The following is a 21,498-nucleotide window of genomic DNA, read 5'->3' as shown; positions in this document are numbered from 1 at the left end:
AGATATAAAAAAGAAAAAAAGACCCATTATTCATACTAGTTGCTAAATTTTCTATGCATCAAGACCACTTTTAAAGAAAATCATCCACACTCTTGTATTCATGTTTGTTTGAAAACTCAAAATGCCTCAAAAACCAGCCAAAGCAAAGCAATGGGTCTTTCAAATGACACAACACAAATTTCATTTATGCCTTTTCAATCCGTTCGCCAACTAACTCAAATCCATAATCCTTTAGCACTTCTATACATTTTATTTCAAAGTAAAAACTGTTTCTTTGCATTATTTTCATGGGCTATAGTTTTATGTAATCATTGTTTTTGTATATGCAATGCTCCTGGTCATTTTTCGGTAGGGACTGTTTTGATCCAGGGAAAAATTGTTACATAAAAAATTAATTTTTTAGTGTTCGGGTAACTCAATTTTCATCGATAGTCTTTCTAAAATAAAAAATTAGAAAATTGCAAAACCTACTAGACTGGATTTTTCATTTTTTTTCACATTAAGGCCGCATGCAGAAGAATTTTTCATGGTAAATTAGTGTCTCCAATTGGTGAGAGAGGGGTAGGGCGGGTGGGAAAAGTAGAGATATTTGAGATGGCATGACTGAGAAAAGGGTGAGGGGTGGCTAAAAATCATGAAAAAGTTATCCTATTTGAGTTGAGTTTTTTGTTTCCTGATTTTTAGCCACTTCTCACCACTTGAAGACACCAATTTTCTGATTTTTGTTTTCTAATTTTTACCCACTTCGCTGGCCCTATCCTTCGATTCCCACCCCCCGCAAAAAAAAAAAGAAAAAAAGAAGAAGTCCGTTTTCAAGGAAAATTGCAAACCTTCTAGACCCTAAAATATCTTTTTACATAGAATATATATTTCTCCTAGATCCAGATGGGCCATAAGCGAATCAGCTATATATTTAGATATTTTATTTTTTTGAATTCCCAAAGAAATCAAATGGAGAACTACTAACTAGCACTTAAACATGAACTTTTTTTTTATGGCATGTATGATTCATTTCTACTCGTGCCACTTGATATGCACGTGATAATTTTACACTTCAACTATCTTCTTCTTTGTCTTGGTCTTGGTCTTCATCTTCGTCTTCGTCAGAGTGCACGCAAATACAACATATAAGAATTTGATCGATATCTGTCTTCTTCAACCTATCTTCATTTTTGTCTTCTTCAACCTATCCAATATAGTTTGGATGTTTTTGACTAAATTGCGCCCCACCACATTATCGAGCTTTCAATGCCTATCCGAAATCTCAGCCATGCTAATGGTGTGCTTGAATTTAGAAACAAATTCAATCAGAGTGCGCGCAAGTCCCACTCAGACCCAACTAGCTGGTTCAACACGGTTGGGTCTGAACTCTGTACTTGGTCATTTAAAAGAAGCTAACCACTGGAATATAAAGAAAGGGGAAATGATATCAGCGTGCCGATGTTTGATATTTCAGCTCCACTTTCTTGTCTTTTAGTATTTAAAAGGCTGTCAAAAGGTTATTACGGTTCCAAAAAGCTCTCACAAGCCCTTTAAATACTAAAGAATTATCAAAACATTGGAGCGATGATTTCATTTCCCTAAAGAAAAGGGGAGTGATAAATTGACTCCCATATATCTTAAATCGACCCCCATACAGGGCAGTGCTTAGAGAGAGTGATATGGGGGTCAATTTAAGATATTGGGGGTTGATATATCACTACCCAAAGAAAAATACCACTTTATTTATAGGCTACTTATATTGGCACAACCATGTTTTAATAACTGCAAAAACTCAGCTTGTCTTTTCTTTTTTAATAGGCTTTTGAGAGTTTTTTAGGAATGATATTCAGTTTAAAAGAGAAATGATATTCAGTTTAACCTTTGGTAGCAGTTTAAAAGAGAAAAGACAACTTGGGTTTGTGCAATTATTAACACATGGTAGTGCCAACATCAGTAGCCTATTTATATAATTGGAGAAATGATATTCACACATCGATTCAACAATGGCGCTACTTCTTTTACAGTTTGCTAATTAGGTTTCGAAGGTTGTTACAATTCCAAAAAAATGCTTGTTGTAAATTTTCCGTAAATGCTCTCAAAACAAATTAAAAAGGTTTTAAGAGTAGAGTGCCATTATTGAAACAAGGCTGTGAGAATATCATTTTATTACAATAATTATTTGTCAGTTTAAAAAAAAAAATTTCAATTGTAAATTTGTGGTTTAGCAATGTGAATAATTATGGCTTCTGACTAGCTCATGTATGTTCAGTCTACTTCTCGTTTTGGCAGTTTACTGATCCTCTTTGTTGGCTTGCTTATTGTTCTTATCCTTTAAAGGTCAATGCTATCTTCCATGAGGAAGTCGAAAGAAGAAATGTCTTGAAGGCTTCAAAGAAGCCTGCCAATATCTGGCCTTGGAACTTCTCCTTCCTACCTCTTTCGTAGCGTTTCCATGTCCTTTTGCCTATCCATTTTTTAACGTTTCAAGTTAAAAAGGGGGTCTATTTAAGATGGGAAGTGATAAATCCGTCCCTTTTGATTACTTGGGACACCTAGCAGCAGTGTATCAATGACTGCATTGAGGCTGATGTACTTCACGTCAGAAGTATTCAATGGGGCTGATTGCCACGTACACTCGACCTAGGTGTCCCAAGTAGTCAAAAGGGACGGATATATCACTTCCCTTTAAGATATATGGGGGTCGATTTATCACTCGCTCTTTTTTTGTGAAAATAACTTCATTCTCATTAATAATAATGAAAAAGTGGTGGAAATGAAATCATTTTAGGGCCTATATTGTTAGCAGGAAAGTGATGGAAATTGGTAGAAAGAAAAATCTTTTTCAAGTTTTCACCTTTCTTTTGCGTTGAAGTATTCATGATTAAATAACACTAACTCTAATAGCTAATGCTTTCGGAGTAATTGGCGTTGAGAATCATAGTGACTCTTATGTGGGATGATGTATTTCGATTGGCTATGGGGAGTCATTGGTAGAATTAGACTTGGAATTGGGAATTATTCAACTTTGGTGGTTGTGTTCTTGTTTTATTTTCTAGTTTTCTTCTTTCTTGAGCTCTTTCTTCTACAATTGATTTCAGAGGAACCTGGGAGGATTCGTTCTTGAAGATTTGATCAAGGATTCGCTTCTAGGCAATCTTGGTCTTGCATCGGAAAGAGACTTGATAGAAGAAGAAGATGTTTGGTGACTCAGGTTTCTCATTTTTAAGAAAGCTCAACAACTCCAACTCCGATATATGAAAATCGTGTATGGAGTCATATTTGTAAGGGCGCAACTTGTGGGGTGTGACTTGTGGAGAAAGAACGGAGCCGCCAACGGATGCTGGACAGAAGTGAATGCCAAAGCCGGAGGAGCACTCTATGCACTCAAGCAATCGATGAAAGACGATATGCTTGTTTGCATCTTAGATGCAAAGACACATGTGGAGCCTTTCGGGAGGTTATCCCTTCGCACCCACGAGTGGCAATTTTCTTCGGTCTAACAAACTTGGGGGAAAGTGCTTCGCGAGCTTCTTGCAAGCCGGGCATGTCAGCTGGAAGGACCACGACTCCGTTTAGTGTCGGTGTTTGTTCTCTACTGGTGTGTTTGATGACTGTGATTGATTTTCCTCACCTTTCCTGTGAATTTGGGGTAAGAAATCTGAACTTCACAAAAAATGACTAGCTAGAGTCAGCAACTGTGTCAGGGCCAGAACCATAAGTGACTCTACAAGATTACTCTACAAGATTAAGCCTGCGATCCCATGATGGGGTTCATTGCTTGATTACGAGAACGGAAGGCCTTAGGCACCATTATCTCCCGGTAAACACCGGTCTTTACTTTTTGAGAACTTTATTTAGTTAAATACTAATCAAATGGTTTAATAAATCTTATTCAAGGGAGTAATTATGAAATTTTCACTATGCAATTTCATTTCTAATTATGGATGAATCCTGAATTTAATGAGGATCTAACATGAAGGTTTAATAATCTAGTGATTTAAGACAACCCTAAATGCATCTATTCTATATGAATGTACCACAAGGTTGATCATGGATAAACCATTAATCGATTTGCCATGTGTTTGCTTGCCTATGGACTTGTGTCCGCCATTGATTGGATCACGATTGAACATGAAAAAGTTCATCTTTAATCGTAGTGGCATATTTAGCTCTGCCGACCACTCCACCCCAGCTAGACCAGTGGAGGTCCCTTCAATCGACCTGAGCCGGGCAACGTTAAAGGAAACAAAGCCCAAGAATCATTAATTATTTAAAATGAGTACTTTACAGAATAATTCTCAAAATGTGCCTAACTTCTATTATTCTGTCACGCAAATTAAATGAGTACTTTACGGATCCAACTTCAATTACCCAGGCCTTTTCTGTCCTACATAAGCGACCGATGATTCTAAGCATGTGACCACCTCCATACATGTTGGCGTCCACCTACGCATGACACCTAATTCCATGTAAGGCAAGTCCCTTCCATGTGGGTAGGGTCCCTTCACCTTTGACATGTCCTTTGAATCGCCAACATATCCTTGTAAGAGCTTTGTCTAATTTTAAATAGCCAAGATACTCTTCTAGGGACCAGCTTCTATTACAAAAGCTTTTATAATTAGGTCAATGGGGTCCTCCCTTTTAAGTTGATTTTGTGCGCAATCCCTTCATGCATGTTGTACAGTGAGGGAGTGTCCTCATCTGCATGAGTGGGGCAATTTCAGTTACAAAAGTTCTTTTGTTTCCACCCTTCATGTGGTATGCGACCCACTCTCCAATTAAAGGGTACCTTTAGGGTTCCGGTCCTTCCCCAAACAATAAACAGTTGCTGGCAAAGGCAATTGCCTAACGTGGTTGTTCTATGTTCGTGTTGTCATATGCCTAGTTTTAAATTTCGACCGAAATTTCGGGACCGACACCGAAACCACCCAAAACCGAAATGGTCATTTATTTCGGCCGAAATTTCGGTTTTTTCGAAATTTGACACAAAAAATCTGTTTTTTTTAATATTAATTTAATATTTCACCGAAATTTCAGTAATTTCGGCAGAAATTTCAAGGCCCGTAACTGGTACCGAAACCAAAATTTTAAACCTTGGTCATATGTACCACAATGCTATACCAACACATGCTTTTGTTAGGATATTAAAGCCCTAGATCATGGGCTCATTTCTTACAAAAAACACCATGTCCTAAAGTAAATTTCAGTTACAAAAGTTCTTTTGTTTCCACCCTTCACGTGGTATGCGACCCACCCTCCAATTAAAGGGTACCTTTTGGGTTCTGGTCCTTCCCCAAATAATAAACAGTTGCTGGAAAAGACAATTACCTAACGTGGTTGTTCTATGTTCATGTTGTCATATGTACCACAATGCTATACCAACACATGCTTTTGTTAGGATATTAAAGCCCTAGATCATGGGCCCACTTCTTACAAAAAACACCATGTCCTAAAGTAAATTTCAGTTACAAAAGTTCTTTTGTTTCCACCCTTCACGTGGTATGCGACCCACCCTCCAATTAAAGGGTACCTTTTGGGTTCCGGTCCTTCCCCAAATAATAAACAGTCGCTGGCAAAGACAATTACCTAACGTGGTTGTTCTATGTTCATGTTGTCATATGTACCACAATTAGGGCTGCAACTCGGGTCGGGTTTTGGAGAACCCAACCCTACCCGAGAAAAAAACCCGACCTGAGATAGGGTTGGGTTCTCCAAAACCCGGCCCTACCCATGATAAATTTCGGATCGGTTCGGGTCGGGTAGGGTTTTTTCACGTTAACGCAATTTTTTAAGGAAAATTCTTGTTTGGCAAGGCAACTCAACTCATAGAAGCAGAAATTACACTCACATTGCACTTGAATCAAACAATGATGTAATTACACTCACATTACACTTGAATCAAACAATGCTGTAATCAAACAATGTTGTAATTACAATCAAACAATGCTGAATCAAACACTTGAATCAACTCAACTCATAGAAGCAGAAATTACACTCACATACAATAACAGTGGGTGCGTTCGTTTTCACTTTTAACTTTTAACTAACAATAGAAAAAAATGTACATACTATAACTTATGTAACTCGGGCCGGGTCGGGTCGGGCCCCTTCAAACCCGGCTCGACCCGAGATTCATGCGGGCTTTTGAATGCTCAACCCGGCTCGACTCAAAACCCATGAAACCTGAACCCGACCCAGGCTATTTTCAGGTCGGGTCGATGCGGGTCGGGTAACTCGAGTTGCAGCCCTAACCACAATGCTATACCAACACATGCTTTTGTTAGGATATTAAAGCCCTAGATCATGGGCCCACTTCTTACAAAAAAAACCATGTCCTAAAGTACAAAAATACCCCTCTCTATGCCATTTGGTGTGTAGGGATTTGCTCGGTTTCACTCTTGGTTAGCAGCACTCTAGAATGAATTATCTTGTACTTTGTTCTGTGTGCGGGACCCACTAGAATAGACCAGTCACGGGCTATACATGCAGAAATTGCGCTTGCAACTAGCATTATTCCTACTTGTTAAGCGACTGACATTGCCAATATTATGTGAGAGATGATAAATTCGCACCCCTGGAAAGGAAGGTATGTGGCAGACTTTAACGGCTTTTAACGTCAATTCACGTTACAGGGGTTACAGTGGTGTGAATTATCCTACAGAGGGTGCGAATTTATCATTGCCCTATTATGTTTTGATAGTTGCTCAAACTCCCCTTGTCCTTTATTATTCAATGAGCTGTCAAAAGGTTATTACAATTTCCAAAAAGCTCAAAAGCTCAAGAAAGTCAGTTAAGAAAGAAAAGACAAGGTGAGTTAGTGCGACTCAGGGTTCAACCTGTAATCATGGTTTTAAATTTCGACCAAAATTCGGATTTCAGTGGAGACCGACACCGAAATCACCAAAAACCGAGACGGTCGTTTATTTCGGCAGAAATTTTGGAATTTCGGTTGAAATTTTGTTTTTGCCCGAAATTTAAACCAAAAAACGGTTCCTACACATATGTGTAGAGAGTTCTCTACACACTAGCTTAAAATACAGTGGGGGCCCACATTGTTTGGGTGATCCAAGCCATCCATTTTAAAGGCCCTCACATACAACCCTACAATTTGTGGAGGTAAAATGGATGTCTTTAAACCTTCACAAATTAGTCCATTTTTTGCCTCCACAGTTCGAGTGGTTAGGATGATCCTATGGATCTGATTTTTTATGGACACCCTATCTATGTGAGGGCCTTAAAAATGAATAGTTTGGATCACCCAAATAATGTGGCCCTCACTGTATTTTAACCTAGTGTGTAGATAACTTATCTACACATATGTGTAGGAACCGTTCTCTCTTTTTTTAAGAGAAAACGGTTCCTACACATATGTGTAGAGAGTTCTCTACACACTAGCTTAAAATACAGTGGGGGCCCACATTGTTTGGGTGATCCAAGCCATCCATTTTAAAGGCCCTCACATAGATAGGGTGTCTACAAAAAATCAGATCCATAGGATCATCCCAACCCTACAATTTGTGGAGGTAAAATGGATGTCTTTAAACCTTCACAAATTAGTCCATTTTTTGCCTCCACAGTTCGAGTGGTTAGGATGATCCTATGGATCTGATTTTTTATGGACACCCTATCTATGTGAGGGCCTTAAAAATGAATAGTTTGGATCACCCAAATAATGTGGCCCTCACTGTATTTTAACCTAGTGTGTAGATAACTTATCTACACATGTGTAGGAACCGTTCTCTCTTTTTTTAATTATTATTTTAATATTTTACCAAAATTTCGACCGAAATTTAATATTAAATAAAATATACTTTTCTTTGTGGTACCGGATTTCGACCGAAATTTCAAAATTTCAGGGTCCGAAACCGAAATTTCAAAATTTCAGGGTCTGAAACCGAAATTTTAAACCTTGCGTGTAATCATTGGATAACAATAACTCCGTAAGAGTGAAACACCTTGCAAGATCTATATATACAATCAAAGATTTCACTGCTACATAGAACTGAATCCACAGTACATGCATTTTACAAGCTTATAATAAAATATAATCAACTCTTACATGTCTAAAATTTATAACAATGATGAAGCTACATCTTCCAATTCTTCACTAAATTCTACTTCAAATCATAATCTACTTTTCTTGACAGGTCCCAATTCCTTAGCCTTTGCCCTCAGCAAATGCTTCTGTATTTTCCCGGTAGCTGTCTTAGGCAAAGGCCCAAACACAACAGATTTAGGAACCCAATATGCAGGCATCTTCTTACGGCAAAACCGCATAATGTCCTCAGCCAACTGTCTTTCATTTGATCCATCAACATCAGATTTCAAAGTCACAAAAGCACATGGAGACTCCCCCCATTGCTCGTCCGGCCGAGCCACAACCGATACCTCCAACACTGCTGGATGCAAGTACATCACACTTTCGACCTCCAAACTACTAATATTTTCACCACCCGAGATAATGATGTCCTTCGCCCGATCCTTGACCTCTATATAACCATCTGGGTGTTTGACGCCCAGGTCCCCAGAATGATACCAACCATTCGCGAAGGCTTCTTCGTTGGCTTTTGGGTTCTTTAAGTAGCCTTTCATAATTATATTCCCACGCATGACAATTTCTCCAATGGTGGCACCATCGGCAGGGACAGGAGCCATGGTTTTGGGGTTGACAACATCTAAGGCCTCTAGGCTAATGTAGCGAACACCCTGTCGAGCATTTTTACGAGCTTGGGTCTCAGGGGGGAGGGAGTCCCACTCTGGCTTCCACGCACAGACGGTGGAGGGGCCATAGGTCTCGGAGAGACCATAAGTGTGGGTTACACGGAAGCCACGTTCAGACATGGCGAAGAGCACTGAAGGCGGAGGTGCTGCACCAGCAGTATTCACGTGGACAAGTCGAGGGAGGGGGAGAATTGTTTGGTCAGGAGGAGCATTGATTAGGGAGTTGAGCACCACTGGAGCAGCACAGAAGTGAGTCACCCCTTGATGGGCTATGGCGGAGTAGATAGCCTTGGCAGTTACCTGCAAGTACACAGAGAGTGCAGAGTTAGAGTGACTAACTACATTATCGGCACTGACCAATTTTTCAATGCAGTGCTAAGAGTTAAAGCCCATCGTTATGAAATTGAAATCCAACTGAAGGCTTTGCTCGGTCTTAACTCTTTAACCATAGTTTAACAACAGCGGAGATAAAAAAGCAGCAGAAAGTTAGATGTTTGAAAGGCAAACAGTAAACTCCAAATTACAGAAGATTTGATAGCATAATAGTGATTTATCCTGCACAAAACATGCTGCTGGCTATGAAGACTCAGTCTATTCAGATTCAAAGCATTACAAAATTAGTAAAATGAACATGCATCAAAGATAAATAGATATTAGAGTCATCTCTCTTACTACCTTTAGGGAATGCGTAAGACTTTATCATGCTATTTCCTTAAAAATCCAGCAACAAATAATTTTCCAATCCAACATTCAAACCTGTAATGCAATGTGGATAATGATGCCCGGTGTTTAGAAACTCAATTGAGTACTTGAAAGTCATGGTACGTTGACCAGATTTTATCAAAACCAAGGTTTCAAAGTCCCGATATATTAGCCATGTCGGCAACCCTCTGATTTTGATATATTGGCTGATATATCACGAATATTCTTGAATAGTCATCATATATCAGCCTATATATAAATATCAGTTGGTATAAGGAGATTTTTAAAACAAAGATCAAGAAAGATCACAAAAGTGACAAGAGAAACAACATAGTTAAGTGGTAATAAATATCTGAGGAGCAGGATGCACCAGGTGCAACAACAATTTTCATCAGTACGAGGCGAGAGGGGATGTGATCACTTGAGAGGAAAGTTTTCTAATGCACTTGGGCATGATTCCACTTTAACAAAGACCCAACTACTGGAAATTATATTTCTGTTGGAGGGAGTCTTTTACTTGGAAAGCCACAAAGCAGAGTACGGTTCCCCGTTCAATTATAGAAGCGGACTATGGTGCGATGGCCCACAATGCATGTAAGTTATTGTGGTTGAACAGTCATGGATGAGATGTGTTTTGTGGTTGACAAGCCAACGGATATATTTTGTGACAATCAAGAAGCTCCTTATATTTCCAGCAATTCAGTGTCTCATGAGAGGACAGAGCACATTTTGTTCCCATAAATAAAGTGGTAGCGAGATGGAAACCCCCTCCTAAAACATCATATAACTTGATGTTGATGGTTGCTCCCTTGGAAACCCAGGCAAGGGAGGCATCTTGAGGGATTCGGGGCGACATCATCTACTCCTTTGCAGGCCCAATTGGCATCACTGATTCCACAGAAGCCGAGATCCGTGCTCTTCACCAAGGATTGACCATTTTCATCATACAGATGGAGGGCAGCTTGGCAGTGGAAAGTGATTCCTCTACACAATTTCATGGGTCAAAGGGATATGTGACTGTCCATGGAGACTAGCAATCTCATATATGAGATTAGCGCGATCTGTGTCTGCATGGTGTGTTCTGATTTTTTCTCATTCCTAGAAGTCTTAATGATTTGTCTGATTGCCTAGCCAAATCAAGAGCATCTAATGTCTCACTGTATATGAGGCACTCTTTACCCCCCCCCCTCATTTCTCTCTCTCTCTTATGTGATGGGGACATCATTTGTGGCTTATGGAGAGTTGTTTATTGTTATCTATGAACATGACCATCAAGTCGGATAATGGCTAGGAGTAACCAATCTCATGGCAGTGCCCTTAGTTAAATTCCAACTCACTCTTAGAGAGAGGTGAGAGGGCACATTTTACCTATACAATCTTAACCATTCATCATTAGACTGTGAATTGACAGTTAAAAAACTGATAAACAGTCCACACTGAGTGATTTTTCAGGCTATGGCATCTCCATGTCAACAAATCCTCGATGAAGGATTGGAGCATTCAGACTTCATAGGGATCAGCCTAGGGATTCATTGAGTTCCTAAAAGCTACATTTTGGATGGGAAAAAAGAAAATTGGAGATTATATCCCTAAAGGACATAGATATCCTCTCTTTTAATATTCTAAAAAAAGGTCTTCTCTTGGCTCTTGGTGTCACCAAATGCAGCACGAGTGCACGACTGCAACAATGATACAGGCATACAGCATTACAACATAGTACTAGTTTGATATGGCAAGACCCATGTAAGTACCCGTGTGGTCTATTTCAACAGTCTACTCAGGTTGATCATTGTAGCCAACACAATCTACAAACATACTCCATTAAGCCATGCCAATGTGTAACCACTACCAGTACCCAAATTTCTTTCTAAAGATTGATAGGCTCATGAACTCATAATCATAGTATGGTTATACTACGAAATTTACTTGTATTTTTGGCAACGTAGAATTTGACATAGCTCTATTATATTCTCCTGGTATACAAAATAAATGAAGCAAAGCATGTGAATTCTCCTACTATGTTCTAGTTTACAGAAAAGAGAAAAGGTAAGCATTCTAGAATTCTCTTACTCAGTGCCTCTGCTGGAGGCAGAATGAAAATCTCAAGGACAAAAGTATCATTGACTGAATTTATGACAATATAAGTACCCCAAATAAAGCAGCTATAAATTTACAGCAACAATTCAAATCCTAAACTCTCTGTCATGAAATTGGAAATTCTGCCAACTTCTCAAGAAATTTCAGGACTAACATTCAATCAAATTGAAAACTGAAAATAACTAACCAGCACCTATTCCACTCAAATACCATATTAGAAAATTTTCCATAACACCTCCTTAGTGCTCCTGTAGAGGCAAAATGAAACATTTAAGGACTGCATTGCAACAGACTTAATTTATGACATGAAAAGGCTCCAAAGAAACATAACCATGAAGTTGCAATAACACAACACTTTGAATCTTAAACTCTCTTTCATAGAAAGAAAATTCTGCAGAAGATCTCGAGAAATTTCAGCACTAGTACGACTCATAATGAGATCAAAGTGAAAATAAAAGGCCATCACCAATTCCACTCAAATACCATATTAGAAACTTGACCCTACTTATCTGTTGATCCAATAATATAGAAATATCCTGGAGACTAGAGAAAACTCAAGTGTTGGAATGCAAGCCTTCTTATAACTAATTGCAAAAGGAGGATAGAACTTAATAGGGTCTAATAATATCAAGAAGTAATATATATATATATATATATATATATATATATATATATATATATGGAGAGAGAGAGAGAGAGAGAGAGAGAGAGAGAGAGGAAAATGATTGTGAGCTTGAAGCTCATATAGCTTATATGAGCTTGAGGCCCAAACACATGTGGGCCCACATTGTTAGGATGATCCAAAGCATTCATTTGAAAGGCCCTTACATAGATAGGATGTGTACAAAAAATCAGCTTCATAGGATCATCCTAACCCATCCAAATGTGGAGGGCAAAATGGACAGACACCGTTTGCCACAAATCTGCCCATTTTTCCCCTCCACTTTTGGAAGGGTTAGGATTATCCAATGGATCTGATTTTTGGTACACACCCTATCTATGATGGGGCCTTGCAAATGAATGGTTTGGATCATCACAAAAAATGTGGGACCCATGTGTTTGAGCCCTCAAGCTCATATAAGCTATATGAGCTTCAAGCTCACAATCATTTTCCTCATATATATATATATATATATATATATATATTTTTAGAAAAGTGCTCCATAGCAAAGAACAGTTGGCCCAGAGTATATGAATGCTACTATGCAACAATAGGCATTCTTGTGAACAAAACTACCGTGACAAGCATAAAATCAGTCAAACAAATCAACAAGTACAGAAACCAATAGAATACAAGCCCTATTTGAAACTTTCTCTAACAAAAGAAAATTAATATAATGTATGCTTGAAAATCTCAAAGACCTAACTGCATCTATTCTAATTCCTACGAAGCAATTTTCAGATTTCATCTACAAGCTTTATGACAACTTGGAAGGACTCAAACTGGCTGAACAAACTCCACTTCTTTATCTATACTTTTAAGCTAGAGAGCAATCTGATACTAGGAATCTAATACTTTTTATACGCTTAAGGATACTGTTGTCTCTACATTTCCTCTTCTTAAGACAATATTGGGTGCACATGAACATACAAAAATAAAAGGGGGATATGAAGACACTTGTGTTCGGGTTGTCCCAAAAAACAATCCCAATATTGTCAGGTAGACCTAGATAAGGGTATATTTGTCATTTTATCTAGATATATCGGCACTTTTACATTCAAAATGTTCATTGATATATTGATGAGTACGTGGCATAATTGGGAGGACTGTAAAAGGAAGTTTCCTTTAGATTAATAAAGCATTTCACTTCACTTAAATGGGCAGTCTAAACTCAAATGTTGTTTAAGTATAAGAGTCTGAAGTGCAGATAGTCTAAACTCATATTCCATTTACATGGGAAGTCTACAACAAACTGGTCCATTCAAGGTACGTTGTACAAGGCAAAAGCACGAACATGGGCAGTCTAAACTCATTGTTACACATTGAGGCAACTATTGTTTCAATAGTTCAAAGGTTCAGACGAATTTCAAGTACTAAGTTAAATGAGAATTTGGGTAATCCACAAGAACACCAAAGCTAGAAGAAAAACTCTGGTAACAACTGTCTTAACATGCGTAACAGCTTGGGGACTTAAAGCCACCTACCACCAAAAAATTTCTCCCCAATCGGCCGAAAAGAGTAGAGTCCGTGTATGTTAATCACAACAGTTAAGTAATTACTTCAAGAATCCCCAGAACTTATGTATTCAGAGGCTCCAAAAGGGAATATGGCTACCAAATGAAGAGACTGGATGTGGGTTTTGGGTTTAAATAAAGCAGGGGCTGAGATTAAGAGAGGAAAAGAGAAGAAAGTACCTTCAGGCAGCTGTTATTCCTAGAGAAATTGATCTTCTCAAAAGTACCTTTAGGTCACATATGATCATCTTCAGCCTTTGGATCTTTTGCTCTGATACCAAATTTGAAGTAGTACCGGGAAGAGAAATAGAAGAAAGGTAAGAGAAGTAGAAAAAAGAGGAGAAGACGAGAAGAATAGGGGAAGAAGAGAAGGAGAGGAGAGGAGAACTTGAAGGAGATGAAGGAAAGAATTAGAGGGGTAAAATCTCAATAAATCAATTAATCATCCAAAACTTACTATTCCTAATACATGAGGCCTATTTATAGGCAATTGGAATAAAATTCCACGGAAAATAAATAAACTCTATAATTCTAAACACATGAAAAATGAAAGTCCTAAAAACTAAATATGGAAATAAAATCCTAGAAACTAAATAACACGGAAATAAAAATCCTATAAATCCTAATGGGCAAATATGCCACTTATTGTGCCTATAATCTGCATCATAAGCTGTTGGATGATTCCCAAGTGGCAAAATCCAAACCGCTGCTATGACAGAAGTGAGGCCTCCCCATTAGTCATACACCTCTAATCCTTTGAAACCTCCAAGTGTCGTAGGAATACTCAAGTGTAATACAAGGCATTCTTCCTAATCCACCTGTATGTATCCTTGTGCATGTGTTTAACTATCCTACTTGCCTTAGGTACAAGGCTAGCTTCACTTGAGGTAGGCTAACCAGAAGGCTAAGGTTGGTGTGTTGCTCGAGGGTTGCGTGAGTGTGAGGCTAAGGGATTAGCAGGTCCATGACATTACGTGATAGAATCAATAACAAAGATAAGTTACAGAGATACGCATGATTCTTGGCATGGATTTATGGAGAACACTCGATCGTGATGAAGGCATACCTGACGAAGGCATATGCTCGTCCCACAGAGAGCTGCAAGAGACCAAGTGTAACACCAACCATTGCAATGGAACATTGGTAGAGTCCACAAGTAAATGGCCCCTTCATTCATCCCCCATATAAGAGCACCACTCAGGGCCATGAGATAAGCTCCCCTGTGGCTCAACACCACTCCCTTTGGGCTGGATGTTGTCCCAGAAGTATAACCTAAAGCAATGCTCTGCCACTCGTCTTTTGGTGGATTCCAAGCATATTCAGGGTCACCAGATTCCAGAAACTTCTCGTACTCAATGGCCCCCTTTTCTAGAGCATTTTGAAGTTCCCTAGGATCACAGTTTTCATCACCTATCACAATCAGAAGTGGTGGTTTGAAATTGCCTTTGCTTTTGTCATTTAAGATTTTCAAAGCTTCTTCGGCTAAGGAAAAGAACTCCTGATCCACCATAACAACTGCAGCTGAAGAATGCCCAAGAAGGAAAGAAACCGTCGTTGCATTTAGCCGAGTGTTGACACAGTTCACCACAGCTCCCGCCATGGGAACTGCAAAGTGAGCTTCATAAATAGCTGGAATGTTCGGTGCAATTACAGCAACCTGAAAAAAAATCAGATAAAAAATTAAAAACAACATTCATAGACAATATAGTTCAATTCAATATAGAATAGCAAAAGTGTAGGGCAATTTATTGGAGTTATGCCTAAAAAGTTCAGAATTGAGGAAACAAGAATCCAGAAACAAGGGCAGCTGCAGAAGTCTTGAATGTCTAATACAAGATACAAATAACAGAACCATCTGAAAACATAATTGATACCAACCTAATGAGGCTTGAGGCATGCCTAACAATAGCCAAAGAATAACAACTTCCCAGGATTTAAGGCCTCTTTGAGTACCTCTAAAAATTATTTGTATATATTCTTACACGCAAATGGTTTTGATGCTAAATATTTGCAAAATAAACACAGTTATTATATGTTTAGAAATGATATGTCAATGGGTTCCATGGCGGCCTTCATGTCCCATGTTCAAATAATGATTAAATTAAAATAATCCTATTTGCAAACAAGGACAAATTTAAGTGGCATACAAAAAAGCATTAGGTGACTGAGTTGAATATTTTCCTTGGAAATTCCTGGCCTCAATGGCAATGGAAGTAGCACAACATGATGTTAAAATCTCATTTCAGAAAATGAACAGCACTGTGAACCCATGTCTATCTCGAGAACCAGGTGTGATCGCTCCACTGTAAGAAGTAGGATGGACTCCAACATGATCAAGAGTTGCTCATAACCATGGCTTCAAGAAAAGAAGCAAAGGAGAGATATCAGGATTCTGGGAGTTAATATGCCTGAGAAAGAAGGATTGAAGTCTGGTTACGAAAGGCCATCCCAATGCAGCTCCAAATCTTGGGTAAAAACTTCCTTTTCTAATCAAAAGGAACATGAAAAAGCAACCATTACAGAAGGTAAGAGCCAAGGCAGTCAGGTGAAGAACTCGAGAGATGAACAGGACTGTCTGGGGTAGCCTAGCTTGTCAAAGGTGAACACCAATTCTTGGTAGCTGTTGCCTCTTGACGCTGGGAGCTATAGCAGTGATTCTTCAGATTCTGATGACTGTGAGAATCAACTTGATGCGATAGCTGATCATATATCTTTCCTAGCTGGTTTGGCAGTAGGGAATCAATTAGTGGCTAACAGATCTGAATCCTATACTGAAGTGACTGTGGAGTGCCTCCAATCCACCAATTCTCAGCCAAAAATAGTCGAGATCAGAGGAGAGGGATTTCTAAGAATGGGAAGAATTGAGGTTACTGCAGATCAGACTAAGCTTGCGTTGACAGTTTGAAATACTCAGGAATAAAGACCTAGAGTGATTCAGCAGGTGGGAAAACATGGGTCCTCTGTAGCGAGTTTACACTTGACTGTTGACAATCATCAAAGGAAGGAAAAAAAAGAGCAATAGCAAGCAGAGCAGAAGAAAATTAGGGGCTTTAAAGAACACTCCTGAAGATCCTGCTCTTGACAGAATTAAAGGAAACCAGTAGTAGAACTGTTCTACTGGTTTCCAACAGGTCCAAAGTGGCCTTGGGTGCTGTCTCAGTTGGTGGGATTCATTGTGTTCTCCCTAGCAGGGGAGGGATTTTAGAAGGAGTGTCTGATTTAGACGAAAGAATCAACGATCTGATGGTTAGAGCTAGGGATGAAAATTTCAGTAATGCTATGGATATGGATCCGATTGAAGATATGTTCTGTGAGGAACCTGAAGAGTCTGTGATAGGCCTGCAGACAGAAAGCCAACTCATCAAGATTAGAGGTGCTCAGATAACCGGCATCAGAACTTGATCTGGAATGTTTTCGGGTTATATTTCGACATGATAAAGTGCATTTCTCCATTCCCATTTCCAAAATTGCATCTCATTTTCATTTCCCAAGCATGCAGCTAGTGGTTTGAACATGAAAAGATGAAAGGAAAAAAACAGTATGGTTTAAACATTTTAGAAAGTTTAGAGAATGGTCTCAAACCAGTTTAGAAACATTTTTCCAAGTAGGTTTCTATGCTATAGGACATCTATTAACAATGCTCAGAACAAATTAATAGATTACTAAATGGTCACTTAATTTCAATCAGCTGATTCTTTTGATAACAAATCAAAATTCTATTCATAAACATATACTAATTTCAGGCAACTCAGATGTTATGGCATTTTTAGGTTCAATATATGTTATGGATGGATCGATATATTGACGGTAACATCAATATCATCAAATCAAACTATGTTCTAGCTAAAGGCTTAGACGATTACATCAATCCAATTAATCTCAAAAAGGAAACCGATTGAAGGTGGTTAATGTCCAATAAGAAATAAGGCAATATCTAACCTGTTGAACCTCTAATCATAAAGTAGATGAGTTTTCACAGGGTGGATTATGTTTATGATAGGTGTGAAGATTAAGTGAGACTTAGAAAGATCCATGGTGAGTCTATCAAGTGTCGATTCTTTCCTGGGTTACTGAGACAGGTCATTAGGATAGGGTTGGTGGTCTATTTCTTTTTTCAGTCCAGTGCATAGCACAATCTCTATATCATACCTATGAGAAGACCCTACTGTAGGAAAGCCCTATGCCCTTTTTCTTCTGGAGGACAGCTGAAGAAAAAGGTCAACGGTCAATATTTAATGGGAAAAATATACCTGACCTTACAGCCAGGTATATGGTGGCATGGGCAAATCCTTCTTCTTCTTCTTCTAGTTAGCTCAAATTCAAAATAGGAATCTGTTGCAAATAAACTTCTATTCTTACATGCAGCTAGTAACATATTCAACAGCATCAACTCAATCTACTGAAAAAGCAATTCTGATTCCTCTTTAGCACAACTTCAAAACCAAAACCGTATATAAACAAAAATTCTAATCCCAATTCCACAAACTAACTGAACAAGCAATTCAATAGCCAAACTCCACCAACCAGCAGTACAAAGAATTCAACAGCTGATCCAGAGAAAAATCATGTTACGGTCCTGAGTAGGGCCCAGCCTAAGGCCGCCTTCTATCAGCTTTGGAGCTTTTCTCGAATTGGTTAGTTACCTAACATTTGGTATCAGAGCAGCCATCACATCTAGTGTTTGAGTCACAGAGTGTGGGTCAAGGAAGAGGTGACATGTGGAAATGGCCTATGTCACAAATATCTCCAATATTTTCAAAATATCGCATTTTTATCACGGCATTTTGATAAACATACAAAATCCCGAAATAATCCCAAGATTTTTAAAATATATCGATATTTTTATTTTTATCCTAAAATTTGGTGATAATATCACGATATTACCAATATTTTTATTTGAGGTAAGTGAAGCTACGCATACGTGTAGCTAACTTGGCTACGCCGACGGCTTAAAATACAGTGAGCCCACATTGTTTGGGTGATCCAAACCATTCATTTGATAGGCCCTCACATTGATAGGGGGTGCCCAAAAAATCAGCTCCATTGGATGATCTCAACCCTTCAAACTGTGGAGGCAAAAATGGACAGATTTGTGAAGGTTTTTACACATCCATTTTTGCCTCCACAAATCGTAGGGTTGGGTTGATCCTATGGAGCTGATTTTTTGGCCGCACCCTATCTATGTGAGGGCCCATCAAATGAATGGTTCGATTCACCGAAACAATGTGGGGCCCACTATATTTTAAGTCGTCGGTGTAGCTAAGTTAGCTACAATTTTCTCTTTTTATTTTATATTCTTTCATAAATTTTATATATTTATACAGTTTTAAAATAATTTTATTTTTATCATTTTTTCCCGGTATAACCCCCACAATAAAATAAAATAATAATAATAATATATTCCGAGATTTTCCCATGCTGAGAAATTTCCGAGAACGATATTTGTGACATTAGAAAGGGGTATTTTAGTGAAACTGTGAAAGCCATCGGACTAGGTGGGACCCAGTCCGCTATGGGACATGTTTAAAGGGCCCTAGCCTAACACGTTCCATCACAGCTTTTCGGGGTACCGATCAAATTACTTCAACTCTAAAACTAAATTAGATTTCATTCATTAGAAGAAAAAATGCTAAAAAAAAAAAAAACAATTGGAATCGATTCGAATAGAATCGAATAGAATTTTACCGTGCTTCCAGGTCCGATGGAATGGTTGGAAAGAGAGGAAGCAAAACGTCGGCATCTATGATAGGTATCGAGCCACGTGTACTGCAGAGATCCGTGCACGATGGATTTACGGTTGGGATGAACGGTCGCGGCCCTCTCGAGAAACCAGAGTGGGGTCAGAGCTGTGTAGTTTGCATCGTTCTTTGGAAGCTCATCGATATCTCTTTCTACACCCATCGAAGAAGATTAACAGACCCCCTGGAATTTATATGGACAACCCCCCCCCTCTATCTGTAGTTGAAGTTCCGCCTCCTTCTGAGAATAGCACGGATGGGGGTGCTTATATAGTTAGAGATTTTGTCCTCGCTCTCTTTTGTCGGATACTCGGATCTAGTACTTGAATGACGAAAATACCCCTAGTAGTATCCCAGTCCCATTGATCCGTTCAACTTTATCGGAAGTTTTTTTTATGCTACTGATATTGGCACTACCATGTTTTGATTATTGAACCAACTCAGCTTGTCTTTTCTTCATTAACAGTCATCAGCTGGTTAAATAATAAAGGCAAGAAGAGTTGGTGCGCCAGTCTAAACAGGATTGTGCCCTCATCAATAGAAAATCTCCTTTTGAGTTATAAAAACTTTCCTTGCAGCATTTCATGGATTTTAAGGAAATTCATTATCAAGCTGCTGTATACTATCCTATGGATTTTAAGTGAGAAATTCATTATCAAGCTGCTGTATACTATCCTAGCAGTCTGGATACGCAGATTTTAGAATCCAGGATTTTTGTTTTAAAACAGTGTAAAAGAGAGTTCATGATCAAGCTGCTGTATACTATCCTGGCAGCATTTCATGGATTTTAAGTGAGAAATTCAGGTTTTAAAAATCTCTCCCGCATCCTAAAATTTCTTAGCAACAATTTTGAAGAAATCCTGGATTCTAAAATCTGCGTATCCAAACGGCCCCTTAATTTCCAAGAAAATTGCAACATGGGATTCTATTTTCCACCGAAAAAGGCAAGATAAGTTACTGCGCCAATCAAAACAGGATTGTGCCGCTATCAATGGTCTTTTTTTAAGATATAAAAACTTTCCTTTAATTTCCAAGAAAATTGCAACATGGGATTCTATTTTCCAAGAAAACTCACGCTCTCTTGTCTTATATAATAGTTGAAAAATACTACTGATATTGGCACTACAATGTTTTGATAATTGAACGAACTAAGCTTGTCTTTTCTTCATCAATAGGGCATAAGCTGGTTAAATAATAAGAGGCAATATGAGTTAGTGTGCCGATTAAAACAGGATAGGGCCGACATCAATAGCCTATTTTTAAAACATAAAAACTTTCCTTCAATTTCCAAGAAAATTGCAACATGAGATTCTATTTTCCACCGAAAACTCACGCTCTCTCGTCTTATCTAATAGTTGAAATACCCTACCGATATTGGCACTACCATCTTTTGATAATTGACCGAACTCAGCTTGTCTTTTCTTCATTAATAGGAATCAGCTGGTTAACTAATAAAAGGCGATATGAGTTAGTGCGCCAATCAAAACAGGATTGTGCCCCCATCCCCCATCACGGCCATTTTTTTCAAGTTACAAAAACTTTCCTTTAATTTCCAAGAAAATTGCAACATGGGATTCTATTTTCCACCGAAAACTCAAACTCTCTTGTCTTATCTAATAATTGAATGACGAAAATACCCCTAATGGCATCGAGTCACCGCCTTATTTTCCAAGAAATATGCATCATGGGATTCATTTTGAGAGGAAAACCTTGTTTTATAAATTTTTTTCCTGCATCTAATTGTAGAGGAATGTACGAGTGGAAAGGAAGGTTTGAATGGTGAGGGTTGGAGGTTGTACCATCAATTTATTTACTAAGCCTATCCCAAGTTTTCCTTCCTAAAATACCACTTATACAGTTCCTCATGCATCTCATCCAACCACATGTGTTTTAACCATTTATATCAAAACTTCCTTTTTAAGCTAGGCACCAGCTAGGAACCTATTAAGAGGTGTCTTTCTTACTTTAGCTCATTCTCTCTCTCTCTCTCTCTCTCTCTCTCTACCAAAAATGAATCTCACAAAAGCTAAGAAAACAATTGCTTTCTTTCTTTGTTTGGCACCACTTTTCTAGATTCTTTTCG

The 21,498-nt window shown here is 38.5% G+C and overlaps 1 protein-coding gene across 1 annotated transcript; it reads right to left on the bottom strand.

Annotated features, from left to right (window-relative positions):
• Nucleotides 1–7,923: 7,923 nt before the first annotated feature.
• Nucleotides 7,924–19,675, bottom strand: AAE7 (acyl-activating enzyme 7). The gene is made up of 3 exons (XM_077384700.1): nucleotides 19,363–19,675; nucleotides 14,744–15,334; nucleotides 7,924–9,003 (listed from the first exon to the last, which is right to left on the bottom strand). Exons 1-3 carry the CDS (start codon nucleotides 19,576–19,578, stop codon nucleotides 8,107–8,109), a joined length of 1,704 nt encoding a protein of 567 aa, XP_077240815.1. The 5' UTR covers nucleotides 19,579–19,675; the 3' UTR covers nucleotides 7,924–8,106.
• Between the last annotated feature and the right edge of the window lie 1,823 nt (nucleotides 19,676–21,498).

This window comes from Tasmannia lanceolata, unplaced genomic scaffold, assembly GCF_043159265.1.
Source record: "Tasmannia lanceolata isolate RefF3 unplaced genomic scaffold, GAP_Taslan_0.1 ptg000007l, whole genome shotgun sequence".
In the NCBI taxonomy this organism is placed as follows: domain Eukaryota; kingdom Viridiplantae; phylum Streptophyta; class Magnoliopsida; order Canellales; family Winteraceae; genus Tasmannia; species Tasmannia lanceolata.
Note: the sequence above shows the minus strand (reverse complement) of the source record. Positions and strands in the feature narration are given on the sequence as shown.